This window comes from Anolis carolinensis, chromosome 3 (assembly GCF_035594765.1).
Source record: "Anolis carolinensis isolate JA03-04 chromosome 3, rAnoCar3.1.pri, whole genome shotgun sequence".
Lineage (NCBI taxonomy): Eukaryota > Metazoa > Chordata > Lepidosauria > Squamata > Dactyloidae > Anolis > Anolis carolinensis.
Genome location: NC_085843.1, coordinates 139,873,908 through 139,898,414, shown reverse-complemented (window position 1 = coordinate 139,898,414; position 24,507 = coordinate 139,873,908). Strand labels below are relative to the sequence as shown.

The 24,507-nt window shown below is 39.7% G+C and overlaps 1 protein-coding gene across 13 annotated transcripts in view; it reads right to left on the bottom strand.

Moving 5' to 3' along the window:
* The window catches only part of mycbp2 (MYC binding protein 2), a 207,433-nt gene that overhangs the window by 105,998 nt on the left and 76,928 nt on the right, over positions 1-24,507 (bottom strand). For all 13 annotated transcript variants that reach the window (XM_062975545.1, XM_062975546.1, XM_062975549.1 and 10 more), the window contains 15 exons: positions 16,112-16,231; positions 15,693-15,774; positions 10,924-11,041; positions 9,597-9,801; positions 9,253-9,406; positions 8,041-8,213; positions 6,633-6,758; positions 6,411-6,538; positions 6,148-6,239; positions 4,789-4,923; positions 4,619-4,702; positions 3,707-3,803; positions 1,268-1,460; positions 497-771; positions 68-289 (listed from right to left, as the gene is read on the bottom strand). In XM_062975545.1, the coding sequence (XP_062831615.1) occupies positions 68-289; positions 497-771; positions 1,268-1,460; positions 3,707-3,803; positions 4,619-4,702; positions 4,789-4,923; positions 6,148-6,239; positions 6,411-6,538; positions 6,633-6,758; positions 8,041-8,213; positions 9,253-9,406; positions 9,597-9,801; positions 10,924-11,041; positions 15,693-15,774; positions 16,112-16,231 (2,204 nt within the window). The remainder of the gene's footprint in view (positions 1-67; positions 290-496; positions 772-1,267; positions 1,461-3,706; positions 3,804-4,618; positions 4,703-4,788; positions 4,924-6,147; positions 6,240-6,410; positions 6,539-6,632; positions 6,759-8,040; positions 8,214-9,252; positions 9,407-9,596; positions 9,802-10,923; positions 11,042-15,692; positions 15,775-16,111; positions 16,232-24,507) is intronic.

Genomic DNA, 24,507 nt, shown 5'->3' with positions numbered 1-24,507 from the left:
CAGCATGAAGAAAAGCCCAATTGGGCTCATTTACAGTTTAGCAGTGTTTCTGCAGTTGGACACCCACCTGACTAAGTTTTTCCATATGTGCTACCAGTAGAGGGAAGCGATGTGCCAGTGCAGAGTCATTTTCGGTGCTCACTTGCTTCACCATAGAACGCAGTAAGACTTCTCCATCATAAGCAATAGGAAAGATAGAGGTAAGTTTTACAGATGTATGGCAGAGTGCTGACATTACAGCTGCAAGAAGTCTGCTACTTGAAGTCTTAAAATTTGCTTCTTGGATATCCTTTGAAAAAAAAAAAAAAAGCCCGTTAAGGTGATCTATCGGAACTACATAAAATAAGTCAATCATGTAATTGCTTCCATCATGCTCTTTTGTACCTCTTTCAAACACCCTTTCTCAGATCATTTTGTGATGGTATGTCAACGCATGTTGTTCAAAATAGTAATGTGGAGATTTTACAATATTACTACAAGAAAAACGTGTTAGTACCTGATCTAAACAATTGAGCAAGTCACAAAGGCAAGCCCACTGCAGAGCTGGGGTTGGATAGAAAGAATGAAAGCAAGCTGTGAATGTGTTATGGCACTCCTGAAGGACAGCTTCCAGAAGACTCAATGGCTGAGTGAGATATCCTTGGGGGTCGTTGTCCAGCTTTATCATACAATGATCAACTCCTTCAGATAAGATTTTTCTTAGCAGCGTTCTCGTCTTCCCAATACAGTCTGCCAGCTTGCTAGTTTCATCAACAACAGCTTTTGTAGTAGCTAGAAAGAGATGGAAACATATCAACAAAATCACTAACAACGATCCAGTCAAGTAATTTACTGTAGGTTCCCAGAAGAAAGACACATATATCTTAAGGCCTGCATGACAAGCTGCCACACAGTCAAGCCTTTTAGATAAACATGGTGACTTGTCAAATATCAAAGATTGTTCTGAAATGGACAACCATGGTTTCCCAGCTGGACAAAATAGGAAATTATAGTTAATAGAAGATGTTTTTGATTTGCTTATTTCAACTGAAAAAAGAAAAATAACAGGGCTAAATGCACAGCCCAAGTATATTAAAACAAGATGGGACAATCTGAGTTCAGTCATGGCAGTCTATGAAATCTTCAATAAAAATGTAGCTATTGGAAATGTGGCTATTGAACATCTGGCTAGAAGTCAGATTTCATATCCACGGTAGCTACCAATGCATACATGTTCTATACATTTGCATTTCATTTTAATTTAATATATTAAAACCAAGCATGTTACCTGACACTGGATAGATCTCACATGTGTAGACACGCAATAACCTCAAACAGCATGTGCCAACAAATCGAAGCCTTTCTAAATCCAAAAGTGTAGCAGTGTATTGAAATCCTTTTAAACCACGAAGCTCTTCTACTCCCAGAACTAAAGTTGTCCAACTCCAATGAAGAATACTCAGTAATGATTCAAAGCATTCCTGTTTCAGGACAAGAAAATTGTGTGAGGAATAATAGTAATGAAAGCAAACAATTTGAAATAATGAGAAATAATCAGTAAAGTGGTTCTCAAATCATTGAACAACACCCTTTTAGCAGTGAGTAACTTCTGAAGTAAGGTACAAAGTTCTTACGAGGCTTATAATGCTGAAGCAGATAGAGCCTCTTAATCTACAGCCACCTCCATGTATATTTCGAGTACTTTTGTAGTTTTTATTATGGATTTTCCTTGCTTCAAACAAAAATGTTATAGATACCTAAACAACACAGTCAAGCATTTGTAACCTTCCCATGTTTTTTCTATTGCTTATGTTGATATTTAAAGCCCACAAAAACAGTTGAAAAGGAAAGGTCTTAAGTGGCCACAAAATCCTATTTCACTGCTAGCACTGTGACCTGTCCACAAGGAAACACTCATTCATTTAAAACATTCTAATAAAATTATTCAATCAAATTATCATCTGTCAGGGGTTCTTTGATTGTGTTTTTCCTGCATGGCAGGGGGTTGGACTGGATGGCCCATGCGGTCTCTTCCAACTCTATGATTCTATGACATTTCTGATTCAATTTACCTAGTGCAACAAATCCAACACTAACATTTTTCAACTTGATTGGAAAGAACAGAATTTAGAAACTTGCTTGCTGCTTTTGGTTTTAGTAGGAGGTTCAAGGTATCCTGTTTTGCTCCTATTTTAAGTTCAAACAGCATATATTTAACAGAAGCATAAATCTGTACAACTTCCTCTGGAACTAATTATTGGCATCAGACAGGGAAATAAATCTAGACCAGGGCAGGAATTCTGCAGTCCTCCTGATGTTGTGCAATTTCAACCGCCCCGAGCAGTATAATTGAAAATAATGCTGAGAGTTACAGTCTAACAATCTCTAAAGCAGTGGTTCTCAACCTGTGGGTCCCCAGATATTTTGGCCTTCATCTCCCAGAAATCCTAACCGCTAGTAAACTGGATGGGATTTCTGGGTGTTTTAGGCCAAAACATCTGGGGGACCCACAAATTGAGAACCACTACTTTAAAGGGTTACATGTTTTCAACCTCTGGTCTAGAAGCTATATCAAATGATCATTCAAGCAGTAACTTCTAAAGCAGGGTACAAAACAGTTTCAGAAACTCATTATTAGTGGGAGCAAACAGGGCCAGCTCCTAATGGGATATACTGGACCAAAACAAAGGCAAAATTATAGGAAAATATATGACATTTTTATATGACCTGTGGATAAACTGAAAGTAAAACTCTGAGGTTCAGCACGGGACTCTTCAGATCGTTCTGGGTAGAGGCAAAGGAGCAGCAATACCTCACAGGACAAGCTTCCTATGTACACCACTTTCCAAAGCAGCCTGAAGCCACTCTTAAATAAGAATTGATCCCCTTTGCTTGTTCTGGAGGTATTTTGAAATGCTTGCCACAAAATGGCAATGGCAGCAGCTCTTTGGTGTTTCTGCACCAAAGCAAAGAAGTGACTCTGTCTGCTATGGTAAGAAAGCCTCTAAAAAGCTGTCAGAAAAGGAATAGACTGTGCTGTTGCTTCCTTCAGGCTTTCCTCGCCTATCTAAGGATGCACTCCCCCTGCTTTCTCAGTTGTAAGATGAAAGCATGAAACAGCCACCAAAGAGAGAGAGAAGTGGATGTAATTGCTTCTTTCAGGCTTTTTCAGCCAACACAAAGCCTTGAACTTTCATAGCCTACTCTCTATAGAACCTGGAAGAAGCCTCAGCCCTCTTTGTTTACTCAGCTGTCTACCACTTTGGCCCTTCTTCGGACCAAGCTGCAAAAAAGCTCCTGTCTCCCCAAACCCCTCTTGACTGCAACACAGCCAGAAAGACAGGGTGGCATGCAGCATCTCAAGGAACCTCTGGTGGCCTAGGGGATAAAAGCCTCGTGACTTGAAGGTTGGGTTGCTGACCTGAAAGCTGCCAGGTTCAAATCCCACCCAGGGAGAGCATGGATGAGCTCCCTCTTTTAGCTCCAGCTCCATGCGGGGACATGAGAGAAGCCTCCCACAAGGATGGTAAAACATCAAAACATCCAGGCGTCCCCTGGGCAACGTCCTTGCAGACGGCCAATTCTCTCACTCCAGAAGCAACTCCGGTTGCTCCTGACACAAGAAAAAAAATGCAGCATCTCCACCTTTCAGTGCACCTTTCTTTCTTTTTCTCCTCCTCCTGGCAATTAAAATATAATCCATTAGTTGATTTTGAACGTTACTCACCACTGAGACAGTTCGGGCAAAAGATCGCTTTAGAATATGCACAGGTTCACTTGTTTGCTGTTTCCCTTTTGATGCACTGCCATCACTTGTAGGCAGCCTGAAAGATGAAACAAATAAAAGGAGTATCTTCTTTATGCTACGATTAAGTTTTAGAGCAACAAGGCATTCTTTAGATAATTTATTTACACATCATGTTTTTTATTTTAGATATTTTAGTGATGGGGTGCGATGTTCACTTCTGAAGATTATATTTGCTTGTAGTTAACATACCAGAAGTAGCATTCAAACCCAAGGTTCCAGGAACTGGCTATTCCCCCAACCATTTTTATAGTTTACCATTCAATTCTGATGACATATATTCTACTGATCTATAAAACACTTGTTCTGCTTTAAATTATATCTTACTGTTAAAATATTGGATTAGAGAAAAGGGCAAATATTGATTGCCCTTTATCAGAAGAAAAAAAATGATTTCTCAAAAAGAAAAACAAGTTAGTAGTGGCAACTGGAAGAAATCCTGAAGACAGCCCTGCTTGGTATACCAGGAAAGTACAGGTGCCAGGTGTGTGTACAAATCCCACTCTGACATGAATTTCAGTTATGCTCCCTTGGACTTGCCACTATCACTCAGACTAAATTAATTCAGGAGCTGTAAGTGAAAAAATGAAATAACCCTCTACGCAACACCATGAATTCCTCAGAGAGATGCAAATGTAATACTAAATATAATGAAAAACTTGTTGAATGGCAATGGCATCTTCATCAAGCATGAAAAATTAGAGTTGCAATTCTGCTAAGACATTGGTACTGGTAATAATAGGATATAGTTTGTTATACTCTGTATGCAATCCCTCTACCACCTCCAACATTACTAATACTGGTTTGAAATTTGAGAAATAATTAAAGCATTACCTGTACAGTAATTGAGGGATTTGACCTGCATTAACATCAGTACCATTATTGGATTTCTTGGAACTCTTAAACTGGAAAACAACTCTGAAAATATATATACAAATATTAGTCATGGAGCCTGGTTCAGCTGGTAACACATCCAAGGCTTGTACTCAAAAGAAAATATTTACCCATCATCAGTAGTGATAGATGCTTGTCCATGGGACCCACAATCACTGCTAGGACCAGATACTCTTGCCCAGGCAACATACCACCAGCCAGCTTGTAAAAGAACTGGTTCATCAAACATCATTGCATACTTTTCCCTGAAAGAAAAAAAAAAACCCACAAACACATAGAAAAAAATGGTGAAGACCCAAAGGCCAAAACAAACAGGAAATAATAAAATTGATCTTAATCTACATTATCGCTTTCATATGAAAGCTACTTTTCTATAAATCTGGAGCACAATTATAACTTTAGATTTTAAAAGTAACAGAACACCCAACTTTATATAGAGGTTAAGTTCTAACATTAAAATACTTATACAGGCCTTGGATTCAGACCTTTTTCTTTCTTGCCAGCAAGATTGGTGTTGCACTTAGGATACTCTCAATGGTGGAACAGACGTGAGACAACTTTTGTCTCTCCACTTACTGTGAGTGAGATCTTCTGGACAAAAGTATTATTGTTCAAAGGTGATACTGAGATTAGACTTTTGTCAGCGTGTTTTATTTCAAGACGCCAATCTGATTCATCTCTTTCAATGTCATCTACTGGATTTCTTCAACTAATTAAATACTTTATACTATTATCAAGTGGCTTCAATTGCTAGGGATGCCTTTCTTTCATCTCAATGCCTAAAACTGCCTGGTTACAATTACATTTGCCTTAGGAACGTATTACAGCTCATTCAATGGGAGGCTGCCTTTAAAGATCTTCATGATTACATCTCCCCTTACAAACCGGGAGATCTGCCAGAGAGGCCCTCTTCTCGCTATTGTCACCATCACAAGAGCGGTTGGTGGGGACGAGGGAGAGGGCCTTCTCAGTGGTGGCCCCCCAACTCTGGAACACCCTCCCCAGAGAGATCAGGCAAGCCCCTACGCTGTCTACTTTCCGCAAGGACCTGAAAACCTGGTGCTTCCTGCAGGTTTTTGAGCAGGATTAATCCCTAGCCCTCCCCCGGTTATCAACCAGGATCTTGCTTTGCACCTTATCCACTACCTGGCCTTATGATATTCTGATGCACTAGTCCCAGCCTAGCCCATCATAAATGGCCATGTCCACTATGAATCTCTGGTCACTGGTATATTGAACCCATTGATGGAGCATACTGAAACTGGATTTTAACTTTTTTCTGTTTTCCATTGTTTTTTCTTGTTTTATTATGTGTATCATTTTTTATTATGTTCACGTTGTTGTATGGCCAATTGAATGTTTTATTTTATGTTGGAAATCACCCTGAGTCCTCCTGAGGAGATAGAGCGGTATATAAATAAAATGTTGTTATTATTAATGCTATTGTTATTATGCAGGTTTCCCTTTACCTTGCAGCACAATCATATGCTAAGACATCAGTTTCAGCAAGAAGGTCACCATCCGTCTCGTGATCACCTCCATCCGGACCCAATTCAAACAACTGAAAAAGAAGCCTTTAAGAGTTTTACTTTCCTGTTTTATTTATATGTCATTTCCAACATCTCTCCCTTGCCATCCTTTTACATCTTCCTTCCCTAGATACAGCTTGATCAATTAGATGTTAAATTCTAAAGTCTCATTTAAATATGCCCCAAAAGGTTCAATTTCTTACCTTTATTTTAGCAGTGTATTCACCCCGGCCTCCAAAGAGGCCAAGGCCACCAAGTAAAATGTCAGTATCAGAACAAAAACGAATTGCTTCTACTGAGTGAGCTGAGTAACCCCAACCTCCTCCATGACCTGAAAGAAAATAATAATTCAAGTCTTTATACAACAGCAGAACTGTATTACATGAAGGAGTAACCATATTTATATTTGATGCATAGATAGATACTTTCAAATCTGTTGACAATATTATAGTCTTCTTTGGAATACACTTTCATCACAGCTTGTGTCTCTTCTTCTGTATTTGCCACACCCATTTTTAAGTCCTGCATAGCAGCCAATGTATCAAGACAACCTAAAGGAAAATAGAATGAGAACAGCAATTGTTAGATTCCACCACAAGAGATATTTAATTCTTATCTGAAAAAGAGAAAAAGAAACTGTTTTTTAAAACTAATTTACAAAGATAGCCTTATCAGTAATTTTATATTTTACTATACTTGAAATTTGGGAAAATTACTACTCAAGGGTTAGGGTAAAATGTGTGAGACACTGTCGCAAATGATTTGGAGAGCCTGCGGACATATAACTTGTACCCCAGATTAAACTCTAGTTTATTTACATCAGTCGTTAACAGAGATACTGAAATTACCATAAATAAACTCAGACAACTATAGTAACATTTTAGTACTTTATTTCATTGTAAAATAATATCTTCAAATTAGAGTTCTACCAATCTCTCAATATCTTTTTCTAATTTTATACTCACTACCTACCACATGAACTAGTACAGGGTACATATTTTGAGGGGGCACTGTGTGGGCTGTAGAGGGAGCAGAGAAGTGGGGTAGGTCTGATTCAGTAGGTTATGCTCTGTCATTTTAAGTACCCATCAAGAGTTGGACCCGTGAACATCGGAACTTTGTGGTTCAAACATATTATGAGAACAACTGTTCTGTGATAATGACGCAGAGAGCATTCTGTATATGCTTTGTGCTCAGTTGAAATGCATCTGTACCAATCAGAAAACAATTTTACTGTGGATTTATACTCTTTGGGCAACTGGATCCACACTAAAAAGAAAATCACTTGGCAAGACTTAGGTCCGTTAGAATGCCAGAAAATGTGGATGCAGTAGGAGCCTCCATTCAGCAATCGCCAAGGTGTTCTGCTCAGAGGTATTCTATGGACAGTGATGGAGAAATTTCTAGAATGTATTGCCAATGACGGTTGTCATTTGTCTGATATCCTTCTTAAACCCATTAAAGCAAAACCTTTTAATGTACTTCTCAGAAATATATACATTTTTCTAGATAGCTTGATTCATTTTTTATACACCTTTAAAATGTGGGAGATCTTTATGCCCGATCCTGTTGGTTTATAAAACTATACATAAATTAAATTAAATACAGACACAATTGTGGGATTTAAATGCTGTTGGAATCTATCAAGATTAGAATGGAAAATCACTGAAAAAAGAAACAGGCTTGCTATTTAATGCATAACAAAGTGCGGATTAATTGAAGTGCTGCCATTCACCACTGAAAGCTTTCAACTAAAGCTTTCAAAATAAGCAAAAGTAAAGCACAGTTTTATAGCATAATAACATTATACATGATATCCTAAGTGACTCATACCTAGAATGTGCAAAGCCGCATGTGATCTTGTTGTGAGAGCTTTAGACCCTGTTGGTAAAGCCAGTTCTGGGCTTAGGATGCTACAACGAGATTGCATATCAGGTGCTGAGGGAAGTCTGGAATCAGCTACAACTGCATTGTAACTCCACAGTTCCCTTGTATTAGAACGAAATCTGACCAAAAGAAGACATTGTTTCAATGTAACAGACTCTGAAATAAGAGATATGCAACCTAATCAATCCCCAAATACGTTTCCCAGACTAGAGTTCCCAAACATTCATTTCCTCTCATTTCACACATGATTCAACTGATGCAATGGGTGTGGGTGAGTTCATTCAGCCTCCAGTCAAGCATGGAAGACAGCTGTGGAGTTGTGAGAAAGCAACAATCTGCCATTTTTTGTGGCAACAGCAAAGTATTTAGTAGACTATTGTTAAGTTATGCAGCCTTAGATAAAGGAAATAAAAATAAAAATATGCAGCCTTAGAACTAATCATGGCTTCAGTCCTAGTCACCCTTATCTGGGAATAAGCTCCATGGGACTCTGCAGGACTTGCTTTGAAGTAAGCGTGCTGAGCTACAAGATCTCAAGTATTGGCAGATGCTGGATACAAAGGAATTATGATGAGCTCCTAAGAGCTCTTGAATACCTTTACATGACTCACATTTTAATATTCAAACAAAACCTCATTTGTGAAATGGAGAAGGAGACACCTACAAATTCAGGTTCTCAGCATATACCGTTCTCTGATTATTATTTTTGACATATGCTTAGCAATGCCAATACTCAAACTATATTTTCCCCACTTCCAATAACTACCTTCAGTAAAAACAGGCTTTAATATCTTCTTTTCCCATTACTCTCTATCTTCTCTCATTTCCTTTTGACTCAACCTTCCAGGTTCCTACATGTCCTTCCTTGTTTCATTTTCATGAACATATTCCATGTACTCCTCTTCCTTTAAACCAAATATACACCAAAGGCATCTAATACTTTTAGTTAGGCTTCAGCACTTGCAACCATAACCAAGTTAGAAATTCAATGTTTTGAAAGCAAGACAAAGAAAGCTGAGATTCAATGTTCCAAGAGAAAAATTAAGTACAGTAGCCACAGGTGGAACCCATACTTATTACTCATACACTATGTTTTAAAAGTTCTCATCTTATATAATTTTGCTTTCATTTACAGGAGATATGACCAAAAAAACTTACCTCCAAACAACATCATAAACAGGATCAAGACATACACCAAATCCTTGCAAGTCCTCCTGCTCAGAATCATTGAATGTCTTACAGCTGCCATCAACTTTATTTATCAAAAGACACTTAAATGGAGGGGGCTCTGATATAGAAGCAGGTACCAAGCCTAAGAAAAATGTATGCAAAATCACATATTTAATCTCTTCTCATTTCATTAAATGCAAAGAATACACAAAAATGAAATTGTATGTACTTTGTCTTGAGGAAATCAATGCACAAGTAAAAGCGACCAAAATAGATCAAGAGTAATGTCATTGGTTCCCCTCAAGTACAACTAAATTGCAAATGAACCTTGCCTATTATATGCCTGCTAGCAAAAATCTCCGAAGTAGCAAGTACATGAGAGTTAATGAGAGCTTCATCAATCCGAAGGAAGGTCTGGTCACCACTAGCTCCAATCCAAGTAGCTTTGCGTCCATATTTAGATCCTATATTAGGCATAGGTGCTGGTTTTGCATTCCAGTAAGGAATATCCAAAATGGGCCTGCCAAGTTGCCCTTTCTAGAAATGTAAATTTGAAATAGCAATTGTTAGAAAATTACATCCATATAGTACCAAATACCAAGTATAGCATTAAATAACATGTCTATTTTAAAAAGGTGTTTTATCACATTTCTATTTTTATAAACTGCTCAAGCTTCAATTTTTACAAGTATTTATAAGTTGCACATTGTAAAAACTGAGTTTCAGTATTATTAGCATTAACTTTTTAATTGGTAATGACTGAATTTAACTGAGCCTAATAAGGAACAGAAGCCACTGAAATTCAGATTAGGCCCAAAATGAATATGGTAATTTAAATGGAATGAATTATTCAGACTAGACATACAGTAGAGGCACTTCCTGTCCAAACAGCAAGCCTATTACAATCTTTTCTCATCCAAATATGGCTATGGCAATAAGAAAGAACAGCATATTCAATAGTTTCCAGGGGGCCTGGATGCTACATGCCAACTCCTTGAACCTAGCTACAATACTGTTCCGCACTTTGGTAGGTTTGGGGAGGTAGCAGATGAGCCAAAAACATTATGAAAAACTAACCCTAGACCAGTGGTTCTCAACCTGTGGGTCTCCAGATGTTTTAGCCTTCAACTCCCAGAAATCCTAACAGCTCGTAAACTGGCTGGGATTTCTGGGAGTTGTAGGCCAAAACACCTGGAGACCCACAGGTTGAGAACCACTGCCCTAGACTGAGATGGAGTATGGGACTGTCTCACAAGGGGTTTGGAAAGAAGTTTAAATCTAGAGAAATCTATTTCCAGTTTCTCCAGTTCCATAAGTTTGATAACTTTACAATTTTGTAATTTCCCTTATCCCAACAAGGGAGATCATGAGTTTTAGTGGTTTGAGCACTGAAATATGGTTCTGGAGATGAGAGTTCAAATTCCTACTTGCCCACAGAAACCCATTAGATGACATTGGGCAAGTTACACTATCTAAGCCTCAGAGAAAGGCAAAGGCAAACCCTCTCAGAATGAATCTGGCCAAGAAATTCCTGCCTTAGGGTTATTCGTGATGGCAAACAATAACAATCCCAACACTAACACTACTGAATATCATGAAACATTCTCTACATGAAAACAACTTATTAGGACATGAAAAGAAATGTTTAAAAATCCTTACAGAGAAGCTGCCAAATGTAAATACTTGTCCATCCATTAAAAGAATAGCTGTATGATTGCTGCCAGCAGTCACTTGTGTGCTAGGTCCTGGTAGTGCCTGTACCAGAGTAGGACATCCCCTATGTCAGAATAAAGCTACTGTAAGTGCATCCATTAATCCTCTAACAAAAATATACAATATATCGATACTGTGCCTGACAGTAATGAATAAAGCTGAAGTGGCAATGTTAAATCAAGAATATAAAACAGCAGAAATGTATTTAACTAAGCTGTGAAAAGCAAACAAAATAATTCAAAATGTAAAAACAGCTAACAGTGGACAGAAGAATAAGGCAGCATACACAACTTATTTAGTTTAAATACTATTACAATATCTATGTCATTTTTCAATTATGAGGAATCATGCCTCATAGAAGCGATCCTTTTACTGGCTCATGTAAATTTGTATCACCTTACACAGCCCTTTGGAAATTCAGAGTAAGGGTCATGATGTGCATCTTTCTGGATACTATTACATAACATTCCATCCCTACAACTGTGTAAATATGCTTTATAACCCGAGATGTGGATATCACTCTGTACTGCAGGTGAAGATATAAGTTAATATCTATGAAGCTTATGCTAAAATGAAATCCAGTTAGTGGTAAAGATGCTTCTACAGTCTTTTACTCTTTCCCTTCCCCCATTCCCTTCTTCCTGTTTATTACTGATTTACTTTCTGTAGTTTTTTTTTTTTAAAAAAAAACAATTTTTATTAACACAAATGCAAAATTTACAATTTATTGTATTGTATTGTAGCTCCCATCTATTTCATGGTGGTATATTTATCATTTCAAAAGTAAAAGTCCTCATTTTCTACATCCCCTTTCATTCCAGCTATCTTGTAAAACAACTGTTTCCTTGGATCTTCTCTTAAATTATATTATTATTTTCATCTTCTCTTGCTTCAAATATTCTTTGATAAGTTGCCAGTCCATTTGGATCTTAGGTTTTCCTTGATGTGTTGTCATCAATTGGGCTAATCTGTCCATATTCATGATCTCTGTTATTTTGAGTAACCATTGTTCAGTCAAAGGTATTTCTTTTACTCGCCAGTTTCTAGCATAGACTATTCTCGCTGGTGTAACTAAGTAGTTGAAGAGTATCTCTTTCTTTTTCTCTTTTTCTATATCAAAGTTCTCAATAAGAAGTATTCTGGTTCCATTTTGACTTTTATATCCAACATTTTCTGAATCGTCTCTTGGACTTCTCTCCAGTATTTTCTTGCAGCTACACATGTCCACCAGGTGTAAAAGAACAAGCCTATCTGAGTCTTGCATTTCTAGCATTTATTTTGTAATTTGTATAGCATTTGGCAGATTTTTGTGGGGCAATGTACCACCATGACATCATTTTGTACCAGTTTTCCTTTAGGTCATATGCATTAGTATATTTTATCTTGTGATTCCAATTTTTCCCCATTCTTGAATCTTAATTGTGCAGCCCATATTCGCCGCCCATTTTACTATACATTTTTTGACTTGCTCTTTTTCTGTGGCCCATTCTAACAATTTTTATAAACTTTTGTAATAATTTCCTTTTCTATTGTCATTATTTTATCTAAGAAAGAGTCCTTTTCTGCAAATCCCATATTCTTATCTTTATTACAGTACTCTTTCAGCTGTCTATACTGGAACCAGGAAATATTTTTGTATTTTTTATTTATTTCTTCTTGTTTTCTTAGTTCATATTTTCCTTTCTCCTTTATATATGTTGGCCAACTCTCCCAGTCTAGTTCTCTTCTTTGCCCCGTCTCTGGGGGCAATATCCATAATGGAGTTTTGAGGTATAGCCTATTTCTATACCTTTCCCAAATTTTCATCAATTATGACCTTATAAAGTGGCTCCCAATTTTTTTTCAACGTTTCTTTTTCCATACCAGACATAGGAATGCCAGCCCATTCTTAAGTCAAAACCCTCAAGTATCAAAATTTTTGGCTTTTCTAATGTAGTCCACTCTTTGATCCACATCAAGCCACATGCCTCATAGTAGAGCCTTATATCTGGTAGACTGAAACCTCCTCTCTTTTTGTCATCTATTAAGTTGGTGATTTTGATTCTTGGCTTCTTTCCCTGCCGACAATTTTTTTAAAATCATTATTCTAATCCTTAAAAATCTGTAAATTCCTAATTATTGGGAGTGTTTGGAATAGATACAACATTTTTGGTAGAATGTTCATTTTGATTGCTGCCATTCTGCCCATTAATGATAAATTTAAGTATTTCCAATTTTCAAGCTCTTTTTTGCTTCATAATTATTCTTCAAGAGTTCGGAATTCTTTGCTGTAATCATTAGGCCTAAATACTTTATTTTGTTTACTATTTGAAGACCTGATAGTTAGATGGCTAGATCTGCTTGTCTCTTTTTAGTTATATTTTTTGTCAATATCGTTGTTTTATTTTAATTTAAAATCTTGATAGTCTACCAAATTCTTTGATCTTATTGATCTATTTCCTTGTTTTCTATAGGATCTTCTTAATACAAATTAGATCATTCACGAAGGCTATAACTTTGTAGCTTTCTTTTCTGATTTTAGTCCCATTCAAATTCTTGTCTTCTCTTATATTATTTAGAAATATTTCTAATGTCATTATGAAGATCATTGGTGAGAGAGGGCAACCCTGTCTTGTACCTTTAAGTATTTTAATACTTTTAGATTCTTGACAATTTACTATAATTTTTGCCTCTTGTTGGTCATATATTACGGTGATTGCATTTGTAAATTGGTATTCCATATCTAATTCTTTCATTAATAATTTGAAAAAATCCCAATTAATGTTATTGAATGTTTTTTGGCATCAAGAGATAATAGGGCCAACTCTTTTTGATTGATTCAAAATATTCAATTATATCAATATTCTTTACATTATCTTTTAAATGTATTCTCAGTAAAAATCCTGTTTGGTCATCTTTGATCCAATCATTAAGAAATATTTTTAGCTATCAGCCAATATGTTTATAAACATTTTCTAGTCTATGTTCAATAGTGAAATAGGTCTATAGTTTCTTACGTCTCTAGGTTCTAGGTTCTCTTTATGTATCACTGTAATTGTGGCCATCTTCCAGGTCTCAGGGATCTTTTGTTCGTTTAAAATTTGATTTATCAATTTCTTGAAATAGGGAATTATTTCTTCTTCAAATACTTTATAATACGAATATGGCTGTTATTCCAGTCAGTCCTGGGGCTTTGCTACCATCCATTTTTCTTATCGCCTTTCATATTTCCTATTCATCAGTCTCTGCATTTACAGTTTCTCTTTGCTGATCAGTAATTTTTTGTAAATTTTGTTCTAAAAATGTGATATCCTCTTTCTTTATTTGGTTTATTATTTCTTGGTCTGGTTTCTCTTCAGATTGTATAAATCTTTCGCCTTTTACCTTCTGTAATTCTTGTTACAGAGGCAGTCCCCGAGTTACAGATATCTAACTTACATACGGCTCCTAGTTAAAAATGGGGGTAAGACAACCGGAAGTAAGGCGAAGCTTACACCTAGGAAGGGAAATTTAGTCCTGAAAGAGTTATCATGGGAAAAAGGTGTCTCCACTTAAGCTTTATCACCAATCCTTGTTTCCACAACAAGCCATTTATTTCCAAAATCAAATTGTCTCAGGGACAGAAAGTGAAGTGGAATCCTCTGAACAGGGGCACAGAAAGCAAAAGAAACACCTTCCCTATGCTATCCAAAACTTTAAAAAAAAACCCATGCAGCTGGAGTTGTACTTAAGAAATGTATCTGTTCCAACCTACATAAAAATTCAACTTTAAAACAAACCTATAAAACCCATCTTGCAACTCCATAACCCGGAGACTGCCTTTAATGGACATGACATGTCGAAAATCATAACTGCAACAACCACCAAATAATTCTTACACTGATTTTCATACAACTTTACCCTATATACATATGTATAAATTGACCTCATGTATAATTCAAGACCAGGTTTTGGAGCCAAAATTGTGGATTTTGATACAACTCATGGATACTGAAGGGTCATTCTGCAGAATGGGAAAAGCACCAATGTGGCCTCAGGGGGCCAGCCACCCCTAATCACTGTCATTTTTCCACCCAGGCATTCAAAAAGTTCAGAAGTGGCTCTATGATGGTGAAAATAGGGTGTGTGGGTGTTCAGGGTTTCTTGTAGGTTCTCTTGTCTTTTGCCCTTCTATTCAGAGATGGGGATAGTTTCTTTTTGATAAGAGTTAAGGCTCGGTACTCACAATGACCTGTGACTAAGTTGTTCCAGGTTTTTTGGGTTGATTTTTTAAAGTAAAAATTTAGGTCTTATACATGAATATGTAGGGTTGCAACAATTCACTATTTCATTACATTCAAAGTGGAAAAATAGTATCATACACTTATGTAAATCTTAAAATACAGAAATATAGAACATATTATTGGCCAATATATATTTAAGTATTATGCTCCTCTATAGTCCTATTGTATGTACAGTTCTCAAGTGTAAACATGTTTACTAATATAAGTAATGATAACTCAGCAAAATCTACAGCTGCCAAAATGGAGTAAGACCCAATGGTCAAAATGTAATGGTTAGTTAAGAGACAATTCCACTGCTTTACTACAATTTACATCCCACAGTTCTGGGATCTCTCTCAGGCCAAAGTCCAACTCAGGCCAGGGCTCAGCTTCAAAGAAAGTTGGATCCATATATTAGAATAAAAAGTATTTTACAGAAGTAACTATTATATGTGTATTAAAATAGGAACATACCTGGAATTAACATCACCATGCCCAAGTTGTCCATGCTGTCCATATCCAAATGTGTAAACATCTCCATTTTCCATCAATACAACTAAGGGTTATAATATGTTTTTAAGTTAACACTTTAATAAAACAAAATCACTCCAATGCATCCAGAAAAGTGGAACAAGCTGACTTTATATATTGTAACAATTCAAGAAAAGTAGTACTTGGGTCTTTTAAATTTTACAAGTCCCTTAAAGACTACTGGACAAGTAATACAATGCTTCTAGATACTTGACTGAAGTACCATTTGAAGAACTGAAATATGTAATTATCTAGCTCCATTACGTAAAGAGTTCACATTTTTTTCCTAAGGAAGTATAATGTCTCTAAGTACTAACAACATGGGAAATAGGCCTCGTGCTGAATGATCTGTACTTTTGTACCTGAATGGTGGAATCCACAACTGACTTGTACTGCTCGGAGTTCACAGTCAAAGCGGACAGCTCCAGGTGGATAGGTTGTGATTTTGCTGGCATCTTTCTCACTTCTATCTGCACTTCCATCTACAAATGAAATGCATAATTATACATTTTTTCTTCCAAAAACTTTATGATGCATGGTCATCAAATGACAAGGCAGTGGAAGAACAACTGATTGAGAAATCAGAAATGGGTAGATATAAAAATGGAAACCATGAAAATCTGAGTTTAGTTACCCATCAGATTGTTAGCGGTAATCTGGGTTTTAATTATTATAAGGGTCACTTGGCAGATTCAGCAGTCTGTACATTGCGTGAGCAGCTTTAATTACCGTAAGAACACAGAGGGAGAAAAGGGGGGGGGGGGAATGTTATGATTGAGCCTCATGGCTCTGTTACTGACAGACGTGGGCGTAAGACTCCTCGAGAGTCAGATACTCTCGAGGAGCGAGAGAGAAAAAGACTGCGAGACATATTTGCAGCACCATCTGACGAGGAGTCTTTCGAAGGGTTTACGGAAAGAATGGAGGAGGGGCTGGTTAGCTCAGAGGAGGATGAGATGGATTGGACTCGGGTAAGGGAGGAAGTGGGTGCCACTGGCCATGATGGGACAGAAGATGAATGGGGACCTTCAGGATTAGACCCATGGTTTAGCTGGAGGGATGGGACGGGATCCACAGCTGGAGATGCTGTTGGGCGTAGTCAGAGGTGTTCCAGCTCTGACGAGGAAAGTGATGAGGAAACGCCCGGGTTAAGGAGGACAGCTGACAGTGATGAAGATTTGTAACTGGCATAAAATGGGGCTTGAGAGCAATTGCAAATTGCGTTGGGCAAGGTAATCTGGGCAAACGCTTGGGATCCGTGTGTGTGTGGGACGCTTCCCTGAAGACTTGTGTGCTTTCCTGTGCTGTGACGTAAGTTGATTGGAATCCAGGGTCAGACGGCGGGAGGGATTGTGTGGGCATTTGTTTGTGCAAACCTGTGCTTACTCTTATTAGCTTGACCTTCCGTCGTCTTCTTGACGGACGCCATCTCCTGCTTTGAGAACTCGGACTGAACTGACCACGGCTTGTCTTCCCCCCTTCTTGGACTTGGAAAAACTACAAACGTCTGCTTCTGGCTTTGATCTACGGAACGGAACTGGTCTACTCAACTGCTACAATCCTTGGCTGATTTACTCGTGTTGGAGATCCTGTCTGCTGTGTGTGTGGGGGAGCGACGCAAGTTACTCTAAGCACAGTGTTGGCAGCAGAGAGGAATCTGCTGCCAATTAGTTGCATTCTTTGTATCTTTCGTTCCTTGGCTTTCGTTTCGTTTATACCCAGGCTGAAGCAAGCAGTTTGTTTTTACCCGGATTAAACTCCGGTTTAATCCGGTTTATCTTTTGTACATTTACTTTTGCCCCTTTTTGCTCCTAAAGGCAAAAACTGCCTGGCCCTTGTGTTTTACGGGCATTTTTTGAGTTCTGTAATCTAATAAACTCTGTTACTTTGAATCTTGTGGCGTTCTGTCCTTGACAGATTGCCCAACGCCCATAAAAAGTTTATTGCAGCAATAAACCCGTCAGGAAGACGATGGATGAGTTAAGGGCCAAAGTAGACCAATTGCAAACGGCTTTTACCGTTATCCAAACAGCTCAGGCTGTGAAAGGACATGTTTTGACTCCTGAACGCTTTGACGGAACCAGGAGCAAGTTGCCAACCTTTTTGGCACAAGTGGAGCTTTATTTTTCTCAGCTCAGTGCTCATGCTTTTCCTACAGACACTAGCAAGGTGGCCTTTATTTTGAGTTTGTTGACCGGTCCCGCAGGACAATGGGCCACTAATTTAATTTTGGGAAATGACCCAGTCAAGGACAATTTGAATAATTTCAAAAAGTTGTTAACTGATACTTTTGGGGATCCTCTCCGCACGGAGAACGCTGGGTGGGCTCTGTATCGGTTGAAACAGGGAAAGGGGACTGTTTTGGATTACTTAAATAAGTTTAACCTGTATCGCCACCAGCTGGATTGGGGGGAAAATGCATTCATGCTTTTATTTACTGCCGGGTTAAGTGATATGCTCCAGGATGAATTAGCACGCTTGGAGCCGGCTGAAAGCTGGGACGCCTTAGTAGCTAAGGTGCTGCGTTTAGACGCAAGGTTCGAGGCTCGTAAACACTCAAAAGCAATGTGTGCGCCACCCATGCATGTAACCAGGGCACCTGTGGTGATGGGGGAAGAGCCCATGGAGCTTGGGGTCTTTAAAAAGCTGTCTACAGAGGAAAAGAGCCGTAGGAGGCAGCTGGGCTTGTGTTTGTACTGTGGGAATGCTGGGCATTTTGCCAAAAATTGTAATGTGAAACCTTCCCAGCTTTCGGGAAAAGGCCAGCCCTAGTGCGACGTGAGTCCAACGCACTAGGGCTCCTCAAGCAGTCAACTGAGGGGAGGAAGCATGTTTTCGTACCCATTACATTATCTGTTGGGGGAAGGGAACTTGTTTCTACTTTGGCACTGCTGGACTCAGGGGCTACGGTCTCCTATGTAGATATTGAGTTTGCTAAGAAGCATGGCATTCCTAGAGTGCGCAAGGCATGCGACGTGTGGGTGGAAGGAGCAGATGGGAGACTGCTGGAGACTGGGGTGGTTAATCATGAAACCTCAGCAGTAACGTGGGAGGTGCAGGGAGTAACGGGAACGTTTGTGTGGGATATTACGAGCTTGCCTAGATATGATGTGATCCTGGGGATGGATTGGCTAGCTGTAGTAAACCCACAAGTAGATTGGGCAACACGTAAAGTGATCTTAAAGAGGCAGGATTGTTGCACTCTAAATGTTACTCATTCTGATATGGAGGGAGTGCCTGCTGAGTATGGGGAGTTCTCTGATGTATTTTGTAAAAGAGAAGCGGACAAATTACCACCGCACAGGCCATATGATTGCGCCATCAAGTTGGCAGAAGGTGCGAAACTGCCAGCAGGGAGGCTGTATGCCTTGACTGTACCGGAAAGGCAAGCTTTGCGGGAGTTTCTAGATGAAAATTTAGCCAAGGGGTTTATTCGCCCATCTAGTTCTCCAACTGCGGCACCGGTATTCTTTGTAGCCAAAAAGACTGGGGAACTTAGGTTGGTCTGCGATTATCGGATCCTAAACAAATACACCATTCGGGATAGGTACCCGCTGCCTTTAATCTCGGAACTGTTATCAAGGGTGCAAGGGGCTAAGGTCTTTACCAAGCTTGACCTGCGGGGGGCCTATAACTTAATCCGTATACGGGAAGGGGATGAATGGAAGACGGCATTTAACACGTGTTTCGGATGCCACGAGTTCCGAGTCATGCCTTTTGGGCTTTGTAATGCTCCTGCGGTATTCCAGAGGTTCATGAACGATGTGTTCAGGGACCTAATTGACCAATTTTTAGTGATTTATTTGGATGATATCTTGATTTTTTCTAAGGACGAGAAAGAACATCGTCAACATGTCAAGCAGGTTCTGCACCGACTGCGGGCTAATGGGCTTTTCGCCAAGGCTTCCAAGTGCGTCTTTCATGTGCCTGAAGTGGAGTTCCTAGGTCATGTAGTGTCAGGTAGGGAACTTAAAATGGACCCACATAAGGTTGACGCCGTCAACTCATGGCAGGAGCTGAAGACTAAGAAGGATGTACAAAGGTTCTTGGGTTTCGCTAATTACTACCGGGAGTTTATTCCGAATTTTGCAAAGCTCACGGTACCTTTGACGCAGCTTCTGCGCAAGAAACAGCCATTTGTGTGGGGGCGGGAAGCTCACGAGGCGTTTCTACAACTAAAATCTAGTTTTCAATCGGACAACATACTAACCCATCCTGATGTTGACAGACCGTTCGTGGTAGAAGCGGACGCTTCTAGCTACGCGTTGGGGGCTGTATTGTCTCAGAAGGATTCCTCAGGGACCTTGCGTCCCTGTGGATTTTACTCGCGGCAACTAACACCCTTCGAGCAGAACTATACCATATGGGAGAAGGAGTTGTTGGCGATTAAGGTGGCGTTTGAGGTGTGGCGGCACTGGCTTGAAGGGGCACGGCACCAGATCGTGGTCAGATCTGATCACAAGAACTTAGAGCACTTGCAAACAGCAAAGAAGTTAAACCAGCGTCAAATCCGCTGGGCTTTGTTTTTCTCCAGGTTTAACTTCAAGGTGCAGTTCGTGGAGGGGAAGGCAAACTTGCGGGCCGATGCTTTATCCCGCAAGCCGGAATTTAAGACCAATGAGCAGGTAGTATGTCAGACCATCTTGCCTACTGCCTCTCTGTGTGTTGTAGATAATGAGCTTGGGTTACATGACCAGATCCTTGAGGCTCAGAAGGATGATGTGTGGACTCAGGAGCAACTGATGCTGCTCTCTGCAGGTAACCGTACCATACTGCCGCATCTCCAGGATCAAGACGGGGTATTGGTGCGTAGGGGGCAGGTTTACGTACCAGTAGGGACCCTCAGGTTGGAGGTGATTAGAGCCCACCATGACGAACCCATGGCTGGGCACTTTGGCAGGTTCAAGACCGTACAGCTTATCACCAGGAGCTACTGGTGGCCAAAGATGCGGCAAGACATTCTGCGCTTTTGTGACAGCTGCGCCGTTTGTCAGCAGAGTAAGACGCCTGTTGGGCGCCCTAGAGGGTTGTTATCGTCTTTACCTGTTCCGGAGAGGCCATGGCAAATCATTTCCATGGATTTTATTTCAGATTTGCCTAAGTCTGGGGGTTATACTTGTATTTGGGTGGTGGTGGATTTATTTAGTAAACTGGCTCATTTTATTCCTTGTTCAACCATTCCGGCGGCCCCTACGTTGGCCTTACTATTTACAAAGCACATCTATCGTTTGCACGGAGCACCCGAGGTGATTATTTCAGATAGGGCTCCGCAATTTGTGTCACGCTTTTGGAAACACTTCCATGAGTGTTTGGGGACTAAGTTAAACGTGTCTTCAGCTTTCCATCCGCAAACGGATGGACAGTCGGAACGGGTTAATGGGCTCTTAGAGCAGTATCTGCGTTGTTTTTGTTTAGATCAACCCACGGCTTGGGTAAAGTGGTTACCGGTGGCGGAATTTGCTTACAACAATGCGGTGCACACGTCTAGTCAGCATACGCCATTTGAGCTAACTTATGGTTTTCACCCACGGGGAGGTGTGGCGCCGTCGACCAATGTGGTCTCTTCGGACCCTGTGTACCGCTCTTCGGAAATGGCTGCATTGCATGATGTTGCCCGTCGCTTACTGTTGGAAGCTAAGGCAACGCAGAAGACTCAGGCTGACCGCCACAGGCAGGCAGGGGAGGAGTTGGAAGAAGGGGATTTGGTGTGGTTATCTTCCAAACATATTAAACAGGCTGGGGGAAAGTTTGCGCCTCGGTATTTGGGTCCCTTTCCTATCGTTAAAAAGATTTCTTCTGTTGCGTTTCGTTTGCGTTTACCGTCTAGTTTAAAGGTCCATCCAGTCTTTCATCGTTCGCTGTTGAAACTTGATACCTCTAGTCGTCGTGGTGCTATAGCGGAGGGTATCACTGCCACTTCTCCGCCATCGGGGGAGGAGGCCTTTGTGAGAGGGGATAGTGTTATGATTGAGCCTCATGGCTCTGTTACTGACAGACGTGGGCGTAAGACTCCTCGAGAGTCAGATACTCTCGAGGAGCGAGAGAGAAAAAGACTGCGAGACATATTTGCAGCACCATCTGACGAGGAGTCTTTCGAAGGGTTTACGGAGAGAATGGAGGAGGGGCTGGTTAGCTCAGAGGAGGATGAGATGGATTGGACTCGGGTAAGGGAGGAAGTGGGTGCCACTGGCCATGATGGGACAGAAGATGAATGGGGACCTTCAGGATTAGACCCATGGTTTAGCTGGAGGGATGGGACGGGATCCACAGCTGGAGATGCTGTTGGGCGTAGTCAGAGGTGTTCCAGCTCTGACGAGGAAAGTGATGAGGAAACGCCCGGGTTAAGGAGGACAGCTGACAGTGATGAAGATTTGTAACTGGCATAAAATGGGGCTTGAGAGCAATTGCAAATTGCGTTGGGCAAGGTAATCTGGGCAAACGCTTGGGATCCGTGTGTGTGTGGGACGCTTCCCTGAAGACTTGTGTGCTTTCCTGTGCTGTGACGTAAGTTGATTGGAATCCAGGGTCAGACGGCGGGAGGGATTGTGTGGGCATTTGTTTGTGCAAACCTGTGCTTACTCTTATTAGCTTGACCTTCCGTCGTCTTCTTGACGGACGCCATCTCCTGCTTTGAGAACTCGGACTGAACTGACCACGGCTTGTCTTCCCCCCTTCTTGGACTTGGAAAAACTACAAACGTCTGCTTCTGGCTTTGATCTACGGAACGGAACTGGTCTACTCAACTGCTACAATCCTTGGCTGATTTACTCGTGTTGGAGATCCTGTCTGCTGTGTGTGTGGGGGAGCGACGCAAGTTACTCTAAGCACAGTGTTGGCAGCAGAGAGGAATCTGCTGCCAATTAGTTGCATTCTTTGTATCTTTCGTTCCTTGGCTTTCGTTTCGTTTATACCCAGGCTGAAGCAAGCAGTTTGTTTTTACCCGGATTAAACTCCGGTTTAATCCGGTTTATCTTTTGTACATTTACTTTTGCCCCTTTTTGCTCCTAAAGGCAAAAACTGCCTGGCCCTTGTGTTTTACGGGCATTTTTTGAGTTCTGTAATCTAATAAACTCTGTTACTTTGAATCTTGTGGCGTTCTGTCCTTGACAGGGAATCAATGAATTATGTTGGTGAAAGTTATTTATGCATTAGATTGATTATTTATGCTATTCATAAAATGATATAATGTAAATATAGAAACAGTATGAGAACAGATTTGGGTTTCTCTTCAAATATATAAAACATATACTATCTGCCATGTCAGTTTAGCTCAGGGTTTCCCAGATATTTTGAGTCCAGGACAGGCCTTTTTTCCAAACAGGAAGTCACCAGAAGTCTTTAATCTTTAGGTATTAAGAAACAAGCAATTTCATACATACAACATAGCCACAGCTGATACTATAGATATTCTCCATTAGCTACTCTAACCAGTCCATATAATTCACTCTGAAATACTAGTCCAACTTTGGAAAACAATTTTGAAAAGCTTAATAGATAAGCAAAGGCTTGAAGGTATAAGAATACCGTTTCCCCTAAAATAAGACATCCCCAGAAAATACCTAGTAGAGGTTTTGCAGAATTGCTAAATATAAGGCCTCCCCCGAAAGTAAGACCTAGCAAAGTTTTTGTTTGGAAGCATGCTCGCCGAACAGAACACCAGAGCATGCAGGATCGGTAAATGTACGTACCATAAAGTGTTGTACATGGAAATATTGGTGGTAACAAGAAATTCTTGATAGGATTCAGTTTGTCTGGTTATGCTGGTTTGTGATGACAACTACTGTACAGTATATAATAAATGTTCAATTTTTTGTTCAACAATAAATGTGAATTCTTCTTCATGGAAAAATAAGACATCCCCTGAAAATAAGACCTAGAGCATCTTTGGGAGCAAAAATTAATATAAGACACTGTCTTATTTTCGGGGAAACACGGTATATACAATCTAGATCAAGCAGAGAAAACACAAAAAGTCTCACATAATACAAGTACTGTAATGTGGAGTAGTAAACTTCATTGCACAAAATTCAAGCAATTTGAATTCTAATTGCAAATTCTGCTGGCAAGCCGTAGATGTAGTTAGAACCAAGACATATTCCTCCACACTACTATGCTGGATATCTCAAAACTGGCTCAGAGAGCTGGGTAGCCCAAATGGCTGTAGTGAGGGGGAAATGAAGGCTAGACATGCTGACTCTAAATGTTTATAATACAGTTGATGCTTTCAATTAAGAAGTGAACTAAGAAAGAAAATGAACATTATGAATTTTCAAGTCAGTTAACAGCTTAAGAGAGATTGAATAAAGCAAGAAATGAACCTTAATAAGGCTCTTAAAACTCAATAATTGGGAATTTTAAATTCACAATTATTACTTCCAAAACCCATATTATTCTAAGGGGCATGGAGGCTTCTTTGCCATCTCCCCCGGTCATTTTAGGCCCACTAAAAGCCTTTTTAAGAATCAAAAATTAACAAGAAATGACTTCCTGTTTTGCAATAAAGGCCTCTCCTGGGCTCAAAAAATTCTAATCTGAATCCATCAGATGTTACTTACCTTTAACTGCAATTGTATGAAGCAATTTAGAACTATAGTATTTAATGGAAATTTACTGAAATGCATATAAAATTTGTCTGAAGATATATTAAAACTTGTACTTCTCTTCAAGATTAAATCAACATGCAAGATGCTCTTAATCATATGAAGTTCAGACATGAAGACCGATTCCAGGCATGTCACTTTCCATCAAATCGTTTAAA